At 41.1% G+C, this 23,025-nt stretch overlaps 1 protein-coding gene across 5 annotated transcripts; it reads right to left on the bottom strand.

Annotated features, from left to right (window-relative positions):
• Nucleotides 1-3,352: 3,352 nt before the first annotated feature.
• On the bottom strand, nucleotides 3,353-22,668 carry LOC143038381 (uncharacterized). Of its 5 annotated transcripts, XR_012967559.1 has the most exons (14): nucleotides 22,452-22,668; nucleotides 19,043-19,095; nucleotides 18,513-18,899; nucleotides 18,066-18,371; nucleotides 15,514-15,633; nucleotides 14,743-14,868; nucleotides 12,202-12,292; nucleotides 10,867-11,041; nucleotides 10,499-10,694; nucleotides 9,825-10,028; nucleotides 9,268-9,385; nucleotides 7,097-7,302; nucleotides 4,014-4,078; nucleotides 3,353-3,741 (listed from the first exon to the last, which is right to left on the bottom strand). XR_012967559.1 is itself a non-coding variant. In XM_076207464.1 (13 exons), the coding sequence occupies exons 2-13, from the start codon at nucleotides 19,077-19,079 to the stop codon at nucleotides 3,701-3,703; spliced, it is 2,007 nt and encodes a 668-aa protein (XP_076063579.1). In that variant the 5' UTR covers nucleotides 19,080-19,095; nucleotides 22,452-22,668; the 3' UTR covers nucleotides 3,353-3,700. The 5 variants fall into 5 exon arrangements, 4 of the variants coding, with proteins under 4 accessions (XP_076063579.1, XP_076063581.1, XP_076063580.1 ...); XM_076207464.1 differs by lacking the exon at nucleotides 4,014-4,078; XM_076207466.1 differs by lacking the exon at nucleotides 4,014-4,078 and having other exon boundaries at nucleotides 12,202-12,280.
• Nucleotides 22,669-23,025: the final 357 nt, after the last annotated feature.

Below are 23,025 nucleotides of genomic sequence, written 5' to 3'. Positions count from 1 at the left end.
AATGAAGGGGAGGAGGAGTGGGAAGGGAGGATAGGGAGGAGGGGGAGGGGAGGGAGGGAGAAGGGGGACGGGAGAGGGGGAGTGGGAAGGGAAGGAAGGGAGGGAGCGGAGGGGGAAGGGAGGGGAGGGGAGGAGGGGGAAGGGAGGGTAGGGGAGGAGGGGAGGAGGGGGAGGGGAGGGGAGGAGGGGGAAGGGAGGGGAGGAGGGGGAAAGGAGGGGAGGGGAGGAGGGGGAAGGGAGGGGAGGAGAGGGAAGGGAGGGGAGGAGAGGGAAGGGAGGGGAGGAGAGGGAAGGGAGGGGAGGAGAGGGAAAGGAGGGGGAAGGGAGGGAGGGAGGGGAGGAGGGGGAAGGGGGGAGGAGGAGGAAGAGATGGGGAGACGGGAGGAAGTAGAGGAGAAGAGGAGGAAGAGGAAGAGGAGGAGGAGGAGGAGATATGTAGTGGAGGATGAGAGGGGAAAGGTTAAAGGGAGGAGGATTAGGATTAGGATTGGAAAGGGAAACAGGACGAGGAGGACGGTGAGGAGTAGGAGGAGGAACAGAGGGAGGAGGAGGAGGAGGAGGAGGAAGAAGAAGAAATTGGTGGAGCGGAAGGAAAAGCGTAAAAAAGAGGGGAAGGAAGAGGGTCAATTGGAGGTGAAGGAAGAGGAAGAGGAGGAAGAGGAGGAGGAGGAGGACCAGAAGGTTGGAGGAAGAGGAGGAAAAATTGCTGGAGGAGAAGGAAGAATAAGAAGACTGGAAGACAAGCATGTGGAAGTGGAGGAAGAGGAGGAGGAAGAGTTAGAAAGAGAAGAGGAGCAGGAGAAGGAAGAGGAAAAGGGGAGGAGGGGAGAAGGAAGAAGAGGGGAAGGAGAATAAAGAGGGTGAGAAAGAGAAGGGGACTGTGGAGAAGAAAGAGGAGGAATATGGGGAAGAAGGGGAGTAGGAGGAAGAGAAAGAAGAGGAGGAAGAAGAGGAAGAAGAAGAAGAGGGGAAGGAGAATAAGGAGGGTGAGAAAGAGAAGGGGACTGAGAAGAAAGAGGGGGAAAATGGGGAAGAGGAAGAAGAGGAGGAAGAGAAAGAAGAGGAGGAAGAGGAGGAAGAGAAAGAAGAGAAAGAAGAGGAAGAAGAGGAGGAAGAGAAAGAAGAGGAGGAAGACGAGGAAGAGAGAGAGGAGGAAGAAGAGGATGATGAGGATCAGAAAGAGGAGTATTGGGATGAGGAGGAAGAAGGGAAGAGTAGGTAAAGTGGGCGAGGAAGAAGAAGAAAAAAAAAAAGGATGAAAATAAATTTGTATTCCACATTTATTCTTTTTTATTCGTTCTTATTAATCCCTGCCACTTCTCTGGAAAATAAAAATACAATATTTGTCTGTCACGTCACCAGAATTCAAAGGATTTTTTTTTTTTTTTTTAACTCTAGTACACTGAGCAAGTTATTCCAATTCCTTTGATCTTTCAACCAACCCTAAGCACTCCACGTCACTCTCATTTCTCTTTCCTCCATTAAATTCCACACTACAAAGCTCCCTGTGAGGGGTACCATCCTAGCCTCCCGATAGGGTGTGTGTGTGTAACATTAAACCATATCATCATCATCTTACCCTTGAGCCTTTGTCTCAATCCCACACTATTGTACCTTCCATTCTTTTTTTTAATGTAAAGTGGGTGGGAATGGTTTTTATGCCTTTTTCTTTTTTGAGAATGGTTTTTATGCCTTTTTCTTTTTAGGAAGTGGTTTTTATGCCTTTTTAATTTTTTGTACCTTTCACCTTATGTAAAATGGGTGGGAATGGTTTTTACGCCTTTTTCTTTTTTGGGAATCGTTTTTATGCCTTTTTCATTTTTTGTACCTTTCACCTTTTTTATGTAAAATGGGTGGGAATGGTTTTTATGCCTTTTTCTTTTTGGGTGGAAATGGTTTTTATGCCTTTTTATTTTTGGCTACCTCCCTTGTAAGGGGGAAAAAAGCTTTGGTATGTAAAATGAGGGGACAGAGAGGAGTCATTGATACAAGTGAAGCAGCCTTGCTGTGTATGTGCTGTGCCTTCCTTCATTGCCTCTGACCCAGGCAGTTGGCAGGAGACAGGGATGACCCTTCATCCAAGAGGAGCTAAGTTGAGAGGAGAGCAAGGGAGGTGGATGGGAGTGGAATAGGTGGGGTTGGATGTGTGCCTTTGGGTTGGCTACCCCCCCTAATAAGGGGGAAGAAGCCTTTGGTATATACAGTCAGATAGTGTTTTTGTGTCAGTACGACATTTGGAAATAAATTCTCCCACTGGGATTCGAACCCTTGCCAGAGCGGCTTGCTTTTTATAAGACAAAGACCGAATCGTCATGCCACCATGACCCTACAAAATGGAACGACCTAGTTCACGGACCAGTCGTTCTGCCAATTGGTCCGTGAACTAAATTGTTATGTTTTGTAGGGTTATGGTGTGATGGTATGGTCTTCGACTTATAAAAAGCAAGCCACTCAGACGAGGGTTCGATTCCCAGTACGAGAGTTTTTATTTCCAACAGTCAGATAGGCAGATTATCAAATGCCATCCATATGTCTTCTCTTTTACCTTAGCTCCTTGTGGAAGAAGGGTGATCTCCACCTCCTGCCCACTGCCTGGGTCAGATGCAAGGTAGCTAGATTTTAGCCTCTTGAATACGATGATGCTTTTGCATGCATCATGAGCCAAGAGTGGGGTAAACAAGGCTGCCGGCATCAGTTTCCCAATTATATTTATTTTGTAGCTGTAGCCGAGCGACCACCCCGTATTCTGTGAACAGGTTTGATCACGCTTTCTGTGACGTTTACTGGCTGAGCAGGTTAGGGCATCGCTACTTGTGGCGAAGGTAGAGTGGGATGGCGGTTGGAATCCTGTTACTAACGAAATTGAGCCAAGGGCATGGTTTATTAAATTCCACGCTACTAAGCCCTTTGTGAGGGGCAGCGTCCTAGTCTTCCGATAGGGGGAGTTTGTGACATTAAACTATATCATATCATCAGTTATTTAGGGTGAAAGAGAACAAATATAACAGCAGTAACTTTATATTTTGTAGTACGCATATTGTGATGCATCATTGTACATCAGGCAACATGATGTGCGTGTGAGTATTTGACTCATATTGAAGAGGTTCAATACAATCATCAGGAAGATTATACTCTCACAATCTATCTATATACCAAGAACTTTTTCCCCCTTATAAGAGAGGTAGCCAAGTCAAAGGCATGTACCTACTCCCATCTGTTCCACTCCCTTCCACCGCACTTTCCTCCTTCCCATCTTACTCTTGACATATCCTGCAAAACCAGTGCCAACTGTTGTTCCAGAAATCCATTCCCTTCTTTTACTTACATAAAACAACTGGAAATGAAAACACCATTAACAAATAACTCCTCTTTATTCTATATTTCTAATTTAATGAAAATAAAAATTAAAGCACAGATAAAAGTATAAAATATGATTTATGGATATGACACATATGGAACATTGCTGAGGTGGTTTGTTCCTTGTTCCTTGGACTTGCAAACAAATGACGTGGGTAAAAAAAGCTGTAATACATGTCCCTGATGGTTAAATTTGAAAAATATGTAAAACATTCCACGTTGACATCAGAAAAACTCTGTGCATAACATTTTTATATGTGAATAACTGCCTAACGATCTCAAAACCCCCTCTTCTGAGTCCCTTCGTCTGCCTGCGGGCACGGTGTGCTAGTGGCAGGTTCCATCACAGTCTTCTCTTCCTGCTGCTCTCCTCCGACGACTCACCTGCACAGGTGTGATTAGGAGCAAATTATTCAATCGCCAAATACCTCAAGCTGTGGGTTGAAATTCTTAACACTATGTAGAATTGATTCATCTCATTATTATCTAAGTGCAAACTACTAACAATAAGCTAAATTATCCTTAATTCTTTTTTTTCTCTTTTAATAAATGAAACTTATTATCTTAAATAGACAGATATAATCTAAGAAAAAAGATGACTTAGTCTAGGGCCCTGACTACATGCTCACTATCAGACAGACCACTCAATCACTCACTCTCAGCGTTCATTCAAACAGCGGCAGAGCGCTTCCCCGCACGAAGCACAGAAGCCTTCACCACCCTGAAATTGACACAGTTTAGGGTCATGGCTATCCAAGGAATTCAGGGTCCTGGCTGTCCACACAAATGGGGTTATCCTATCCGCAGTTAGTACAAGACAACAAAAAGCCTGCCACCATCTATATGCAAGATGCAGCTGAACTTCGGGAACTCAAACTCTTCTCTTTCTGAGAGGAGCACAAAAGATAAATAATGATACTTAGAAAGAGATAAAACAAAAATCTGGCATGGAAGTTCATCCTTTTAATGAGCGAGTTAATCCAAACCATGCTTGTTTTAATTGAAATGTAATCATAGTCTTGTAAAGCACAATAACAAGAACCCTGATGCAGCCAACTCTTAAATACATTTGATTTATGTCAATATAGCATTCAGTATATAATATCAATCATGAAAGCTTGAAGTGTCACAAATAACCAGAAAATAAATCTTCCGCCAGCATGAAAACTGTGCAAAAGCATTTAGTGACAATAATAAATAACAGTAATGATATATCTGTGAACATATCACAAAAGTAAAATTTAGTAACAATTTGAAGTCTCGTATCCAGTACTACAATAATTCCTTTCACCTCCCTTTGACACGTATCAAATTCCAAACTCCTCAAAAGACTTATTTTCTGGTAAGTCACCTACAACATCAGTGTAAACCCCTAAACAAATCCTACAAATTGGGCACATTATATTACATCTATTTTTCTGTCCTCCTTAAATTGAAAGTGAAAGTTTGTCAATTCATTTGCTCATATCATATTGTATCTCCTCAATTCTCCATGCCCTATAATTAAAGTTAATCTCGGCCACAGATTCCAACCAAATCGGCAGTGATGTCTAAAATGCCATACTAAGCTGCAGTACATTCATTAAACTCTTAAGAATAATCTAGCAGTACATTCATTAAACTTTTAAGAATAATCTAAGCGTCTAACTGCATAGTGACATGCAGTCAGTATATTGGGGACCATTTTGGAGCACCCCTACAGATCAGACCCCCACTTCTTCAATGTTAAGAACAAAATCTAAATTGAAAGGAACTACAAGATACTTCTGATCTACCGCTATCCTTCCTATCTACTGCCCCACCCCCGAACCTATTCCTCACAACTTCTATGACTACCTCTTCCTTCTCTGATCCCCATGGGGTGGTGGTGCTGATGGGGTCAAGAATGCCACCACCAAGTTCCCATGTGTGTCACATAAGGTGACTAATTGGGATGAAGTGAGGGGACTAGGGATCCTCCACTGTCAATCAATCAATCCACTGCCCCTGGTCTCTCTTGCAGAAGACCTGCAACTTTCAGGTAACCAGCAGCCTCTGGGTGGGACCAGACATCATTCAAGGAAGGTGTATCGTGTTGTTGTCTAGGGATTGTTTTTGTGGGGCATTGTAATATGAGGTGTTGTGTCATGTGCATCTCAGGAAGTTAGAACCTGTAGCCAGGCCTATTCTGTAATGCTACTGTCTTCATGATAGATGGTGTCCTGAGTGCAAGTGTGCTAGAGTCGTTCTTGTTGGGTTTGGGAGTTTCTTTTTTCTGTGAGGCATATGTCTCAAGGTTGTTGCTGGAGTATCAAGTTTGGTGGTCTGTCTTGAAGGGCTTGTTTAATGTGGGCATTTTTGTGTGGATGTATTTCTTCTCTTCTAAAAATTCTAGGCATAAGAGGGTCAGTAGAGGACTCTAAACAGAACCCTAGTAACTGTGAATGTGTATGGATGTGATAGTGATGTGCACAAGACAGATGAATGTGTTAGCACCGATTGAAATGAAACTGAAAGGGAAAGGTGAATCAGAGTTCAGGATTGTGGGGAAGGAGTGGCAGTGTTGGTAAGTGATGAGATAGGTATGTGCCTGATGGAGAGGAGGGAAGTATCATTAGGGATGACATGAGGAACAGTGAGATGGATAGGAGATATGGTCCTGGTTGTGTGGAGAGTCAGCAGAAGAAGGAAGATTTTTAGACTGATTGGAACAAGTGTGTAATTGTTCAAATGAACATAGTGGGTAGGGTATCAAGGGCAGCCAGAGGTCCAGGGAGGGAAGGAGTGTCACTAATGGTAAGTGGATGGAGTGGAAAACAGTGTCACTGATGATGTGGGTGGTGCTTTAAAATACCTACTTCAGTTTCATAATATATACCAAGCCCCTTCTCCTTTATGAGGGATGTAGCCAGTTAAGGCATGCACCCACTATGCCTTGACTAGTATGATGAACAAAGTCAAAATACATTCACCTATAGTACAACTAATCCTACACTATAGAATGAGGGGTGGAGGGTAGGGGTCAAGAACATCTTTATACAAGCAAAAGTGCTTCAAGAAGTGACGGTAACTTCAAACGTTAATAAAGAATTCAATGATGTACTGCATCAGACAAAATGTAAACTTGTCCTAAGAGTTCAAATGCCTCTAACTATATACCATATTTCAATGACATTTCAATCACTTGCCTTGTCTATTAAATAATACTTTGGGTTCATGAACCCATGACCCAATATATTTCCTATCTGGAGGCATTCTATTAAAATGTAAATCTGAAGTGTCACATCAATATTTGAGGACCCATGAAAATAAGATTTAAACATAGTAACAGCAAAACGAAATTGAGCCAAATCCCTTAGGCACTTGGGCAAGAGGTTATATGTCCGGACAAAGCAGTACCTTAGTCTCCCCTAAGCATATCCTGGTTAAACGTCCCAGAGAACCGTGCAGTCTGGTTGGCCTATTCAAATGTTAGTGCTCTGAGACATTTTAATGACTTTAGTTAAATAAACAAGCTAAGAAGAGTAAAGCACAAACTGTTTCTACACATCCCAGACAAATGAAGAACATGAGGGGACAAAACAATTTGGACCATTCCTCACTATGGCCTAAATATTTTCTCTAGAATTATACTACTGGATGCTCTCTTGCTTCTAGTAAACAGACTATAAACTAGAATATCTCATTTTGTGTATAAGATTATCCACACAGATCTAGCTAAAACAGAGAGACAATCATACAGTGCACTGAAATAACTCACCAAATGGTTTACTATTAAAAGAAGAGCTGAAATTAAACAGAGAACTTTGGTTTGCCGTGTTGGAGGCGAGGCTGTTGGAAGCCCCAAAGGCGGAGGACGTGGCAGGGCTAAAAAGAGACCCGGAGGCAAAGGAGGAGCCCATGGGATTGTTGTAGAACACCTGGTTGGACGCAAAAAGCCCCTTTTGGCCGGCGTTTCCGGTGCCACTGCAAGACAAGTCACCACACGCATCAGTCAAACGGTCCGGATGACGGTTATCCTCAGTTTCTAATGTTTCATTCTTATCCCAAATTACGTCGACAATTTGTGCTTACAAACGAAAGGTAGATTACCAGATTTGTACTCCTTTTAACACAATTGTCAAATGAATGCATCCATCTGTAGGCTGAACAGGATATAATAATAATAATAATAATAAAAAGCACGTATATATCTACGGACCTCTTCCCCCTCGTACAAGGGGTGGCCAAGACAAAGCAATCCGCCCAAAACCACTTTATGACTCCTCACTCCTCATGGATGATGGATAATCATCCCTATCCCTTGTCACACCACTTGGGGCAATGCAGCAAGGCAAAGTACCCACACCGCTTCACTATATCACAAAATCCCCCATCCACCTCATCTACTCATATAATTTCTGGAGCAGATGTGAAATTCCCTTTGGCTGCATTATTTCTTCATCTATTTATCTTCATTCACTCCTATCTTTTGCAATTTCTTCCTCTCGCACTAAATACCCTTTATCCCATCTATTCACTTCCCTTTTGGCCTTCCTCATGAGTTTAAATCATTTATTTCGGCTTTTCACATATTCTTTGCTCGTCTTTCTTCACTCGTTCTTTCCATATGCCCAAACTATTTCAAAAGGCTTTGTTCTACCCTATACAACAACTCTTTCCATCCCCCAATCTCTGCTTCATCTCCACATTTCTTAGCCAATCCATCCTTGAAGCAAATGTCATACATCTCATACACATCTAAGCTCTTCCTTTCTGTCTCCTTCAAAATCAAAGTCTGCTCAAAACAGTGCCATGGACACAACCGCCCCTTTGCATAAGCTTCTCTTTGTGTTCATCACCCAATACCCATTCCTCATGACACTTTTTATTCCCTCCAGACATTTACATTCAGTAAAATCCATCTCCACTCTGGTCCTTCATTTCCTGTCACATGTCACCTTAAATATCCAAACATCTCTCTCCACCTCTGCCTCTCACCCTTTAAACTCGCCTCCAATTCTCCGTCCCATACAATGTTGTGGACACAATCTCCTCTTTTGCATTAATCCCCAGAACTCGATTCTCCCGACACTTATCATTCCCCCAGACTTTTACGCATTTCCGTTTCTCTATTATTTACCTCAACCCCTACTCCTCCACTACCTGCTACAGGCGACTCTTCATTACCTTCGGCCTCTTTCCTTTAAGACTTACCTACAACTCACTGCCACCCTCTCCTTTTGTACATCTCCTCACCTTACTTTTGTCTACATTTACTTTAAGCTTTCTATCACATAACCTCCCAAACTCTGCCACCAGTTTCTTGGAACCTCCTCTGAACCATCCACAAGTGCAGTATCATCCACAAACTACAACTGGCTCAACTCGCACTTTCTTGTACTTTCACTTAACAACTCCAAATCCCCACCCATCACTCTTTCATTTACTTCCAGTATGCAGTCAATATCATAAGGACTAAGTGATACACCTACAGACATTAGTCAAGCCACATTCTCTCATGACTGAAGACTAAAGAGCACTCAAACAAGAATGATGATCACTTAACTTCACCTATCCCTTCATTCTGTTCCCTTTTTTCAATCTTTCTTTTACCATCTTTACAACTCCACCTCTTCATTATGATACTGTCCACAAGGTTGGAAGCATTCGATATTTCTGGCAAAATACTTTTTGCCCTTGCCTGTTCACATTTACACATTCAATAGAGGGTTCTGGCTGACTACACACACACACTCCTTTTCATAAACCAGGGCACTACAATCTCAGGTACACACTGAAGAACCTTACCAACCACTCCACTACAACCACTTCATTCTTTGAAATCCCACAGAAGTTTGGCAAATCAAGAACAAAGATGTTATAATGGTTAACCTGTTTTGCCATTAGAAAAAAAAAGTGAATGCATGACAAAAATCTAGTCAATCAAACCCAAATAGTGACGGTGCCGATGTCTGTGACAAGGGTAGAGTAGGAGGAGCAGCTCCGAGTGACCATGCTTTTGCCTTCTGCTGTCCTGCCTGGAACTCCTTAAGAGCACTTCCTCCTCCTGTGAAAACGATTTTGAAAAAGAAAAACAATATACAAGATATGCCAAAAAATTATATACAAATGCCACATCATTCCTCCATCTGTTCATTCTTCTTCCATTCATGTCCATCTTTTGCACTCATTCTCCCCTATTCAAAGCATTTAAAGCTCCATTCACCATATCCATGTCAATATGCTTTTTCCTCAAGCTCATTCCCAATTTTGCTTTCTACATATTCTTTACCAGTCTTCCCTTTGTCATTTTTCTCATATGCACAAACCAATTCAGCATTGTGCTCTACCCAACAGCTCCCTTCCTATACCTGTTCTCTACCTCACTTCAACATTTCTCACTTTACCCATTCTTGTAATATGTGAAAACGGGACTTGTATCATTCACGAACTATATCATTGAGATCAGCTATACCATACGAACAATACAGACAAACTCTAATTACCGGCAAGGCACGGCCTGAGCTCTGCAGACGGTGGAAGTTCACTCTTCGGTGCTGGAGCCTGGGGCCGGAAAAGGACTTGAGGTGACGGTACTGCGGAGCTTTTGACCTGGTCGCAGAGCAGCAGGAGTTTAGTGTGGAGTTGGTACACCTGTCCTGCCAAGGTCTTCATTGTGTCGTGTTCTCTCCGCATCACCTCCTTCACATCTGCGGATGTCGATGAATTGAAACTAAGAGGAAACGTGAATGGGGAATAGGAGAGGGAAGATACTGAGAGAGTAAATGAATGTGAAACATTATATGGTCAAAGTTTATTTACTGTGGCCTGTCATATCATACTGTAGACATCTCTAAGAAAGAAGACGAGATGAAGAGAAGAAGAAAAAGAAGATGGGAGCCACAGATGTTATGAGAATAGAGGAGTTGGATGGAAAGGAGAGTTAAAGTAGATTAATGGAGCGAGACAGATGGAAAAAAAATTAAGGGCTGTGGGGGCACATTGAAATGGGAGAGGAATGGACCACGGTAGAGGACTGGTGATGAAACAGGAAAATGGAAAGTGACAGAAGATTAGTGAGAAGAAAAGGAGATAAACACATTATGAAGTGAACAAGAAAAGGTGTAGACAGATTCTGCAAAATCAAGACAAGACATCCAAATCAGGAAGGTAAACTTACCATCTGGGGTTGTGCTATTGTTGTTGGTAGCTTGGAGACATCTCTCCACTTCCTCTATCTTTGTACGACAATAAATCATCCGCTGTTCAAAGGAATGGACCAAAGCTGCGAAATATTCCTCGCGTACTTTATTCTCCGTCTGCAGACCTACTGGGGTGTCCTGCGTTCTTCGTGCCATCTCTACATGTTTGGCTTCCTGGATGAAAATGTTTTTACTTCATAAAGAGCAACAAAACTAAAGAATGAAATAAAAATATTGCTTCAATGTTCTTTACATCACTCTTGTAGGACTGCCACATCAGTTGATCTTTTATACTCTCTATTCCCTGTATTTTTTTTTTATATCAACCTAACTTCATGATTCACACCTGCATAACTTGGGCCTTTAGCTTTTCTGCACTGGATGAGAGCTGTGTGTACTGGTTGGCCAATTGCGTCACGAGCTGTCGCATCTTCTTTGTTTCCTCATCCAGCTTGTGGAAGGGTGCGGCAGTTTTGCGCATGTTCTGCTCTGATGCTGCTTTCTCGCCATTCATGTGGCCCCTACATTGCAAAGGGACAAAACGGGCCAGAACACATCAAAATACACTACTGTATTACAACATGTCCAATTCATTTCTAACTTCTTTAAATTATACACAATGAAATCTTAGTGTACTGAGTACAAGATATAAAAGGTGCTGGAGAAGGAGGGATGAAAGGAAGAAGGGAAGATGGGAAAGATAGAAGTGAAGGAGGGAAGAAGGGAAGGACGGAAGAAGTGAAGGAGAAAAGAAGATAAGGAGGGAAGGAGGTATGAAGGGATGGAAAAAAGGAGGAAGGAAGGAAGGGAGGGAGGGAGGGAAGTAGGAAAGTTGTGATAAAGGGAAGGAAGAAGGGAGGAGGGGAGGTAAGGATTAAAGAAAACAACACACCATGGTTGACCACTTGTCTCGTGTACATTGGTATATACATGCATATACCAGCAGCTTTTTCCCCCTTACAAGGGAGGTAGCTAAAAAAGAAAAAGGCATAAATCCACTTCCACCCATTTCATCCCCACATACTCCACTCCCAAACACCACCCCTCCCTCCCTCCCTCTTTTTTGGCTCCTCCTGGATGACAGATCATCCCTGCATCTCACCTACTGGCCTGGGTCAGAGGCAATGCAGCAAGACACAGCACATCCACAACAAGACCACTTCATTAAATCAGCGACACCCCCCCTCTGTCCCCTCATGCAGAAAAGAGATAGGGAGAAATCCCTTCAGGCTGTGTCGTGCCCCATCCACCCTCTTCCATGCATCACAGCATCATCCATACACAACCATTCTCCACGCAACCCTATCTTCTGTCTTCTCCATTCCTTCCTCAACAGACATTCCCCTCTTTCCCAATGCCCCTTTCACCCCATCCATCCATCTCATCCTTGGTCACCCCCTCATGTTCACTCCCTCCAATTCTGCCTTCCACACCTCTTTTACTCTTTCTTCACTCATTCTTTCCATGTGTCCAATCCATCCCAAACAAATAAGAATAATAATACATACATACGTACATATACCAAAGGCTTTTTTCCCCTTACACTGGAGGTAGCCAAAAAGAAAAAGGCATAGAAACCACTCCCACCCATTCCATCCCCTACATACTCCACTCCCCTCCACCCTCTCATCTTGGCACCTCGTGGATGAATAATAATAAAACAAATAAAAAGTCAACTTACTCAAAGACAGCGAGGGTGGTGAAGATATCCTGCGGCAAAGGAATCTCCTTTGTGGACTTTCCGTCTGGTTTCTGGCCGGCTGTGTTGACACCTTCATTTAAGAATCAAGTTTGGAAACACCTAAGTATAATTTCATTCTTGTCAACATTATACTCATAACAGAACAAGATGACCTTTTGAGTAACCAGTCTAAGAGAAGCTCTAGTACTAAGTCTAAAAGGAGTACTGGAGAGGAACTGGATAGAGTTCAAATCAAATCAGTTCAAACACTGTAAAAATCAAAAGGGCAAAAGGGTACTATGAAGAGGCTGGGTAAATATTACGATAAAATAACAAGAAGTCAAGCATAATCAACTGTACATCTAAATTAGCATGCAAATTTCACAATATGTATGCAACACTGTGTACAAAAATTAGTGTGGTGAGGCTTAAGTAATATATCAAGGAAAACCCTTTGAATTAGAACAATATAAACACTACCATATTTAAAGAAGGAGGGAGGGGAGTGGAATATATAGGCAATGGAATGGGTGGGAGTGGTTTCTATGCCTTTCTTTTTGGCTGCCCCCCGTGTAAGGGGGGAAAAGCCTTTGGTATATGTATGTACCATAATTAATACCTATTAATCTATATACCAAGGTTTTTTTCTCCCTTACAAGGGAGGTAGCTAAGTCAAAAGGCATGTACCCACTCCAAACCAGCACCTTTCCCCCCCCCTATCTTAGCTCCTCATGGATGACAGGTTATCCCTGTATCCTGCCCACTACCCTTGGTCAGAAGCAATGTAGCTAGACAGTTTTTTCATTACTTTTCTTTTAATCTAAAATTTTTCATTTATATGAATATTTGCTCCCCTTTAGACTTATCCTTAATTGAAATAAAATTCTGACTTCAAGAGCTTGCATTGTATACATCTGGGAAGAATGAAGGTGGTGAGAGAGGGGTAAGATCTATGAGAGGACATGAGGACTACTGCTGACTACTATGAAACTGCCAATTTCAATTCAGTGGTACCTGATACAACAATGTTTATTATCAAACTAGTTAGGGAACTCGCTGGCCTAGTGGGTTAGGGCGTCGTGACTTGTGGTGAAGGTCGAGGGAATGGCGATTCAAGTCCTGCCACCAGCTAAGTTGAACCAAGGGCATGGTTCATTAAATTCCACACTACAAAGGCCTCTGTAAGAGGCACCGTCCTAGCCTCCAGATAGGGGGAGTTTGTGATGTTAAAACCAATCATTTATTTTCATCTGTTTCCAATGAGGACCACTTCCATCCCCACTAATCTTAACCCTTAGCATACAATGACGCTAATGTTGGCATCATGAGGCGTGAGTGGATACACGAGGATGCTGTGGCATCCCGATTCTATTTATTTTGGAGTTGAAGCTGAGTGACCTCTGTCGTCTGTGAACAGGTCTGATCGCAATTTCTGTGGTTATCAGCATTCAGGATGAAAGAGAACTAGTTTTACAGCTTTAACTTTATATTCTATAATGCACGTATTGTGACGCATCAAGGAAGCTCGCTGGCTGAGCGGGTTAGGGCGTCGTTACTTGCGGCGAAGGTCGAAGTGAGGGCGGTTCGAATCCTGCCATTGGTGAAGTTGAGCCAAGGGCATGGTTCATTAAATTCCATGCTACAAAGCCCTCTGTGAGGGGCACCGTCCTAGCCTCCCAATAAGGGGGAGGGGAGTGTGTGATGTTAAACCATATCATCATCATGCATCATCGAATCATCATACATCAGGCAGCCAAACACATCAGGCTCAGGAGGATTTAACTCATATTGAACAGGTTAATAAAAACTTTCCTTCTATCTAGGGATGCTCTTTGAGGAACCTGTTCTGTAAGATATTACAAGATCTTATTCAGCTGGGCCATCTAATTAATCAATACTCAACCACCCACCTCCCCCACCTTCAGTCTATCTCTCAAGAGCAAGAGAATAAAGTTGATTTGTGTTAGACAGAACAAGGTTATGGTGTTGTTGTTGTCGTTCCCTAGACTGTCTGTCCGAGCAGTGGTTGGCTCTGCCGTGGATGAGCTGTGTCTTGCTGCATTGCTTCTGACCCATGGCATGGGACAAGGATGACCCTTCATCCACAAGAAGCTAGGATGAATAGAAAACGGATGAGTGATGGGAGTGGGAGGGTAGTGGCTTGGTTGGTTGTATAACTGGATATATTGAAAAAGTACTAATACAGTGAATACAAACATTCCTGCATATGTAAATTTCCATAGATGTTTGGGATCCAAAGAAAAAACAACCATTCCATAAAACATACTTTTCAAAGGTCATGCATCTCAAACACAAGGGCTAATTATTTAACATCAATGAAAAAAAAAAGTCTAAGAGGTATTATTAAAAGTAATATAAAGTAGCTAAAGGTTAAAAGTGAAATAAAAATTAAAGGACAGGTCTACATGAAACTAACACATGCTAACAAAGGAGCATGTCAAGAGTATTTACTGAATAACCCTACAAAGTACTAAATAAAAACTAAAATTAACAAGGGAAACGACTTAAACAAAAACTCACCTGCTTGGCCTGGTGCTGGCTGCGCACCACCTAGTCCTATGGAGGGAACGGTCTGCAAAGCTGGGGCAGCACCACCGAGTCCGATGCTCGCTGACGAGGGAAGGGCTGCTGCACTGCTAGCTGGGACTGGAATTGATCAATCAATCTGTTGACACTGGTCAGGCTTGGGGGCACTGCTATTACAGAATAACTATATATATATATATAAATATATAAATATATATATATATATATATATATATATATATATATATATATATATATATCTATATATATATATATAAAATACTTTCTATTACATACATTTATCATTTATACCTATTTATCTATATGCCAAGGTTTTTTCCCCCTTATAAAGAAGGTAGCCAAGTCAAAGGCATGCACCCCCTCCCACCCATTCCCTCTCATCTTAGCTCCTTGTGGACAATGGGGGGGGGGGGGGGGGGCAAGGAGATATATATATATATATATATATATATATATATATATATATATATATATATATATATATATATATATATATATATAATATGGTAATTGTCAAAGGTATTAGAAAGTATCTGGTAACCCCCTGCCATCACTCCCCTCTCTTCGGAACCTTGACTTTTTCCCCACTAATTTTCTTCATTACCCTAGAGGCTGTATTGTTGCCATGGCATCTACAAAGGAATGAACTAAAGAAGTAGTTCCCTTAATCAGTGAACTAAAGAAGTAGTTCCCTTAATCATTAAACTAAAGAAATCAAGTGAAAGTATCCTTCCAATGCCTTACCTAGTGACTCACCACCAAATCCACCTGGCTTTGTTGAAGGAATTCCTGCAGACATCGAAAATCCTGACAAGCCAGACGTCGCTGCCGGGGCAGCAGCTGACAGTGGTGTTCCTACACTACCTATTGACAAACAGAACCCAATACCATTAACACGGGTAACAAAGATTTAACAGTATACCTATGGGTTATTTTCCATTATCAAATACAATATAAATTTATCCATTTAACTTTCTGTGGCTTTCCCGTCCACCATTGTTGAATCCCTTCAGTAAACAGGTTAACCTTATTTCATTTATCCCCTTCCCTTCTGAGGATACATTTATTGTATGGAAGATACAAAACAATAAAGCTCTTGATTTCAAGCATTAATACCCATGCACTGTATGAAGTAAGTAAACACCTTCATACACCAAAGGTATGCACCCCAAAAATGTGGGTTAACTTCTGATCTTACTAACTTCTACCAACCTATCCAATTACTGATCACATATACAGTAAGTCCTCGTTATACGGTACATACACATTCCTGAAAACCTTACCGCAAATTGAAATTACCGTATACCGAACCCATTATAGCATGTAATAATAGGATATGGCAGACGTACCTTCTCCCTGCTCTTTCCTCTTCAAAATATCTAGCGGTTGCCGTATCTGTGAATTTTTCTTAGCGTAAATAGAATAGGGGGTAGTAATTACCGAATACCGTAACTGTGAATTTACTAGATAAAGAATTACCGTATAAGGAGGACTCACTGTACCAGATTTACCCCTTCAAGAAGACCTGAAGGCTGCAGGTCTTCTGCAAGAGACCAGGGGCAACAGATCAACTATTCATCTCTTCGAAAACCGGTTACACAAGAATGCACATTTCAATAATAAGTAATGAAAACTTAATTAATTCACCAAAATATTTAAGTAAAAAGAGAAAATTCTATATACCAAACACCCTTTCCCCTAGCAAAAGGGGTAGCGATGTCATGGAACACATATATTTTATACATGTACCAAAAAGCCAAGATAAGGGGAAAGGAGGGGGGGGGGAATGGGTGTGGAGTATGTGGGGATAGAATGGGTGGAAGTGGATTTTATGGGTTTTTTTTGGCTACCTACCCTGTAAGGGGGAAATAGCCATTGGTATACAGTATGTATGTATGTTTGTACCAAAGAGCATTTCCTCCTTATACAAAGGTGGTAGAGTCAGTGCACACATCCACCCTACATCCATCCAAAACCTGTTTGTTGTCCCTCCCATCTTAAAGCCTCACGGACGAAGAGTCATCCTTTTACCCTGCCACACCACTTTGGTCAGAGGCAATGCAGCAAGACACAGCACCTCCCCACTAGGGCCTGACAGCTAAAGCTAGTTCTCTCCCCCTCACCCTCTGACCTACTCCACTCCAGAAATTTACAAACCTGAAAAGAAGAACATTCTTTCAGGCAACGTCATTCTCTAATCCATTTACAACTACTCTCCACTCCCTCCTTTTATATTCTTCCTTGAAAAATCTTTTGCTATTGACACCAGAGACAATGGATTGATTGACACTCTTCTTTGCTTGACAGACATTCCTCTTACATCCAAAAACCCTCTTACTCTGTTCATTCACTTTTTTCCTCTCTTAAACTTCCACTGCTCTTCCCCACCAATTACTCCCCATGTTCCCCCTCATATCTATCTATATACCAAGGACTTTTTCCCCTTTGCAAGGGAGGTAGCCAAGTCAAAAGGCATGTACCCACTCCCACCCATTCCAACTCCCAACCACCACCCTCCCATCCTCCCTCCCCATGGATGGCAGGTCAACCCTGCATCCTGCCCACTGCCCTGGGTCAGAAGCAAAGTAGCAAGACACAGCAGGACCATTTCACTCAATCAGTGACCCCACTCCCTGGCCCCCCCATGCAGAAAATGAGAACATATATACCCACATACATATGTATACATACATACATATATCCAGGCTTTTCCCCCCTTTCAAGAGAGGTAGCCAAAAAGAAAAAGGCATAAAATAATTCCCACCCATTCCATCCCTAAATACACTCCACTCCCCTCCACCCTCCTTCTTATCTTAGCACCTCCTGTTGGTATACATATGTATATCAACAATTATTTCCCGCTTACAAGGGAGGTAGTCAAAATCAAAGGCATAAATCCACTCCTACCTATATCATCCCCACATACTCCACTTCCATTCACTACCCCTCCCTCCCTCCCTCCCTCTCTTCTTGGCTCCTCCTGGATGAGGGGTCATCCCTGCATCTTGCCCACTGCCCTGGGTCAGAAACAATGCAACAAGACACAGCACATCCACAGCAAGGCTGCTTCATTTAAAAAGAGAGAGGACAGGGAGAAACCCCTTTCCCCTCATAATCCTCTCAATTACCGCACACCTATACATCTTACCAACCATATTTGTCAGAGATCCTTCTGTAACTAATGTATTCATTATTCATCTGATGCTTCCTATATTTGGGATTTCCTTGCGGGAAGGAGAGATAGAGTAAGAGAATGAAAAAGTGAGAAAATCATTACAAAATTAAATATATCCTACTTGTTGGAGTACTAAGGAAGGCGCTGATGGATGATGAAGTGGTTGTTGGTCCAAAGGAAAAGCCACTCGCAGTTGCACTGGTGGTGGGTGGGGCAGCCTGTCCTAACGTAAGGCCCGTTGTAGGAGTGGTTGATGTGGTGGTACCACAGGCAAATCCCATTTTTGTTGAATTAGTTGTGACTGTCGATGTGCCAAAGAACCCTGCTCCAACACTAGTGGTGGTGCTGGGAGCTGTGTTTACCGTGCTTGTGGGTGCTGAAGGTGCGAAAGAAAATCCCCCGCTACCACTGGTCGTTGCAGTGCCTGCTAGTGATCAATACAAAATTAATAACAACCATTCTTCATTTCAAACCAATTCTTCAAGTAGGACAATGAATCTATAAAAAAAAAAAAAAAAAAAAACAGAGAGAAAGAAAATCGCAGAAAATATCTCTGCCTTGGTCTCACCAAGTGACAAACCCGATGAAACCAAAGGTGGTGCCATGCCCAGTGAACTGCCTTCCACGGTACTCGGCACAGCTGTGCTGCCACCAAAGCCAAAGCCAGAAGAGGTGACACTGCTGGGAGCAGCAAGCAAACCTCCTCCCGCCATGACTGTGCTGGCACTTGGAGTGAGGGCACTGGATGCAGCGGGCATACCTAGACCAATGCTTCCAGATGTCGAGGTGGCTGGAGTACCAAAACTTATTCCACCCCCTGTTGCAGGAGCCGCAGGTGCACCAAAGCCTAAACTGGGAGTACTGGCACCTGTTGGCTGTGCAGGTTGGCCAAAGGAGAACCCTCCACTTCCCGTAGCAACTGTGCTTTGCCCAGTGCCAAAGCCCTGTCCTGTGCCTGATGACCACAAATAAATATCAACATCTCGTATCTTATTACAATAAACACACTCTCAGATGATTCAATATGGTACAAAGTCAAGACATGTGAAACCAGTTAGGTTATAAACCTGGACTACATCTATGATAGATCAATCATACCTGTAGGCTGGCATAAAGTAAATACTCCTTGAGCCATTTTGATTTATCTCTATCTGCAAAGTAAGCAAAAAAAGATAATTCATACATGATGAACAGTATAGTATCCATTTCTCTGAAAATCAACAATTAACCCCTTTGCCAAATACTGTTTTTCTAGCTAACACTAAATGATTTTACAAAACTTTCTTCTGAAGACCACAGATAAATGATAGACACTATTTAATTTCTAAAATATATGACACTAGTCTTTGTATGTTTTCAGCAGAAATCAATAACATAAAAAGTTGCTCAGAGCAATGCACAAAAGAAAGGAGCTGTGGTGACTCGAGATTCCATCTTTGTTTTGATGGATTTGGAGATTGAAATAACTAATTACCTCTAGAATTACAGGTACATTACTAAATGCAGGTTAGGTTAGGTATGTAGGTAAGTGAGGTAGGTAGATAGATAGATAGATAGATAGATAGATAGATAGATAGGTAGGTAGGTAGCTTAGGTAGGTATGTTAGGTGGTGGTGGTTGTTGTTGTTGTTGTTCCCTAGACTGTCTGTCCAAGCAGTCCCATCTCCCCAAGGAATGCCACAGCCGAAACGGGGTTTTCCCACAAATCCTTTATAGAGTGTATGTTGTGTTGTTTGAGTGCGTGATTGGTGCTGATGCTGCAGCATCTTCGTCGTGGGACCACCCCCAAATCTCAAGAGTTGGGGGCCAAACTGCTGCAAACATCCCTAGCCACCTATGCTATGCAGGTGGTACCTATCCCCAGGAGGGGCTTCGGTAGGTTAGGTTACAACAGATGAATTTATCATACTTTAATTTCTTCGACCTTTGCATACATCAAAGCAAATATGGTGTCTCAAGCAACTGACACGGCTCCGTTCGCTTATGTTTCACTTTCAGCATTTTATTGTTATTGATTTCCACCAAGAAAAATGCAAACTATATAGGTATGTTAAAATTTACAAAATTTATATCTAAAATTCTAAATGTTATATTATGTAGGTGTGCACTTCTGAAAATTTACTGAAAAATTTGCTAAAAGCAATACACTAATGAACGGAGCCACAACCACTGCTTGAGACACCATCTTTATTTTGATAGATGCAGAGGTCAAAGAAATTTATTAATGATAAATTCATCAAACCTATCCTAACCTATTATCCTATATTTAGTAAAACAACATCTGTAATTCAGGGTCATCATTGTCATGAGGAAGAATGACAGCCAGTTTTGGCATCCAATTGCACTGCAGGAAGTAGAGGAGTTTCATAGTTTAAAGAAAAGCATGAAGCTTGGCTCCACAGCACGGCTTTAAAAATATGTAGCATCGTGACATCACCTGAAGTGGGAAAACACCCAATACACAATGACAATGTCAATGCCATCATCAAACCCACACTGATGAGACTGGACAGACAACAACATAGTGTTTCAAACCAATCATCACATCACCGTTTGGTAGTGCATTTACTTTTACGAGGGTTTTTTGTAATTGATCTCAAAAAAAAAAAAAAAAAAAAGTTTTGTGTTAAAATTTGCAAAAGCAATATCTAATTTTTTGTTGCTACATCACATAGGCATACACTTTTAAAATATATACTTTAGTTTTCTATTAAAATATTATTCTATGTATTACAACATTATAATATGTATTTCCAATATTGGCACAATAAAAAAAAATACACAACTTAAAATTTCAAATGCATTTTTTTATAATAGCAGACATTATCCGGTCTCACTAAACGCCGACCAAAGCCGACCAAAACCACACAATGACGGTTTTTGCTCCAATGCATAATTCATATATAAAAAATAGCATATGGTTGCATTATTTGACCTATTTTCTTTAAAATGTGTGATTTCCATTTATAATGATCAAAGAGAACTTACGTTTTTATCCTCTGCAAAATTACCAACCGGCAACCAACGCACACCAAACCCAAACAATGACGGCTTTTGCTCAAATGTACAATTTTAAATGAAAATTAGCATATGGTTGCATTATTTGACCTATTTTCTTTCAAATGTGTGATTTCCATGTAAAATCATCAAAGAAAAGTTACGTTTTTATCCTCTGCAAAATTACCAACCGCCGACCAACGGCAACGTCAACCAAAACCACACAATGACGGTTTTTGCCCAAATGCATAATTTATATATAAAAAATAGCATATGGTTGCATTATTTGACCTATTTTCTTTAAAATGTGTGACTTCCATGTAAAATCATCAATGAGAAGTTACGTTTTTGTCATTTGAGCAAAAGCCGTCATTGTTTGGGTTTGGTCGGCGTTGGTTGCCGGTTGGTAATTTTGCAGAGGATAAAAACGTAGCTTCTCTTTGATCATTATAAATGGAAATCACACATTGTAAAGAAAATAGGTCAAATAATGCAACCATATGCTATTTTTTATATATAAATTATGCATTTGATAAAAAACCTTCATTGTGTGGTTTTGGTCGGCTTTGGTCAACTTTGGTCGGCGTTGGTCGACTTTGGTCGGCGTTGGTCGACTTTGGTCGGCGTTTAGTGAGACCCGACATTATCTATTCATTATAATTTCTTTTTTCAACGAGACAGCAACTGCCATGTGGCTTCGCCATCCAAACCCTGCACTTTCCCATCATATCCCCAAAAACATAGGCAAGGTTGGGGGAAGGGGAGTCAAATAGTTTAAGGTAAAAACTAGTAGCATCATCTCTACCATATAAAATAGTTTTAAGAAAAGCGGATTTCATTTTGAAATATCATATTAGTGTTTATAAAATTTTACTGAGACACATGGATAACTGAAAATATATAGCATCTGTTCCATCACTTGGCTTGCGTTCTCCGTCTGACTAGTCAGTCCCTATAGATTTGATTATCATGATTATGCAACATTGCTTATTTTCATTTATGAAGACTAACAATATGCCTAGAATGATTTGTGGTACCTTGTATTCTGAAACCGCACTTACAAAATACTGACTAGTCTTAAAAGAGTGGTTAACCTGACTAGGTATTACGAATTTACGTTATGTTGCCTTCTCACCTTTCAATGACAATGTTTGTCTCAACTTTCATAATCAAATTTGTTAAATGCCAAGATGATACAAAATTACTGTGGAAATTTACACAATGCAGAACATATTTCCCAAAATAAATCCATATACCAGCAGTTGCATATCCCCCAAGCATTAGAATTTTACGAAATATGTTAATACTAAGTTTAAATGCAACAATAATACACGTTTGTAACCATGCAACTTTTGATTTACTTCTTACTTCTAAACCAAACTATCCTGACAGTCAAGTATTTTTAGACGAGCTTTTACAGAAAATAAAATTTAAATATGATATTGGTACGAAGTGTATACCATACAACATCAGTAGAAGATGTGATTGCCTGAAAATATAATTCACGTACCTGTCTTCTTGATGTATATTTAATTTTGCTACGTACGACGTTAGCAGTTCGCACTTCCCTGAAGCGCTTTAACACTGTTTATGTTTGAAAATAAATGAGCAGCAATATTCTCTTGGTTCCACGAAGGTATTCAAATATCAATTTTACGATTTTTTCCCATGGACCATTTTTTTTTTGTACTTGAAAACTATATGATTCCATTATTACTGCCTGTAATCACATACTTATGTGCTTGTATGCCTAATCGCACCTTTTTATGCGCACTTTTTTATTTATTTATTCGTATTATATTGCAATTAATGTGTTGGAAAATAGTCATGATAATCTAGTGAAAACTGAGATAACCTACAATTATGTTATAACCATTCTCATGGTTAAAAAAATATGGCGCTCATTTCAAACTCAGTCCACTAGCACCTTGAAAAAATTTAGACATTCAAAATGTATTTATTTTCCAAATATCCTGAGGCAGGCAACGAAGAAATAACTACAATTATTTCTAATAGATATGGCATATGGATGGCTGTAAAATACAGTTATTATTGGATCAAGATATCTGGTTGGTGACGTAATA

Source organism: Oratosquilla oratoria, chromosome 24 (assembly GCF_046742065.1).
Source record: "Oratosquilla oratoria isolate Oo_2021 chromosome 24, ASM4674206v1, whole genome shotgun sequence".
Taxonomy (NCBI): domain Eukaryota; kingdom Metazoa; phylum Arthropoda; class Malacostraca; order Stomatopoda; family Squillidae; genus Oratosquilla; species Oratosquilla oratoria.
Note: the sequence above shows the minus strand (reverse complement) of the source record. Positions and strands in the feature narration are given on the sequence as shown.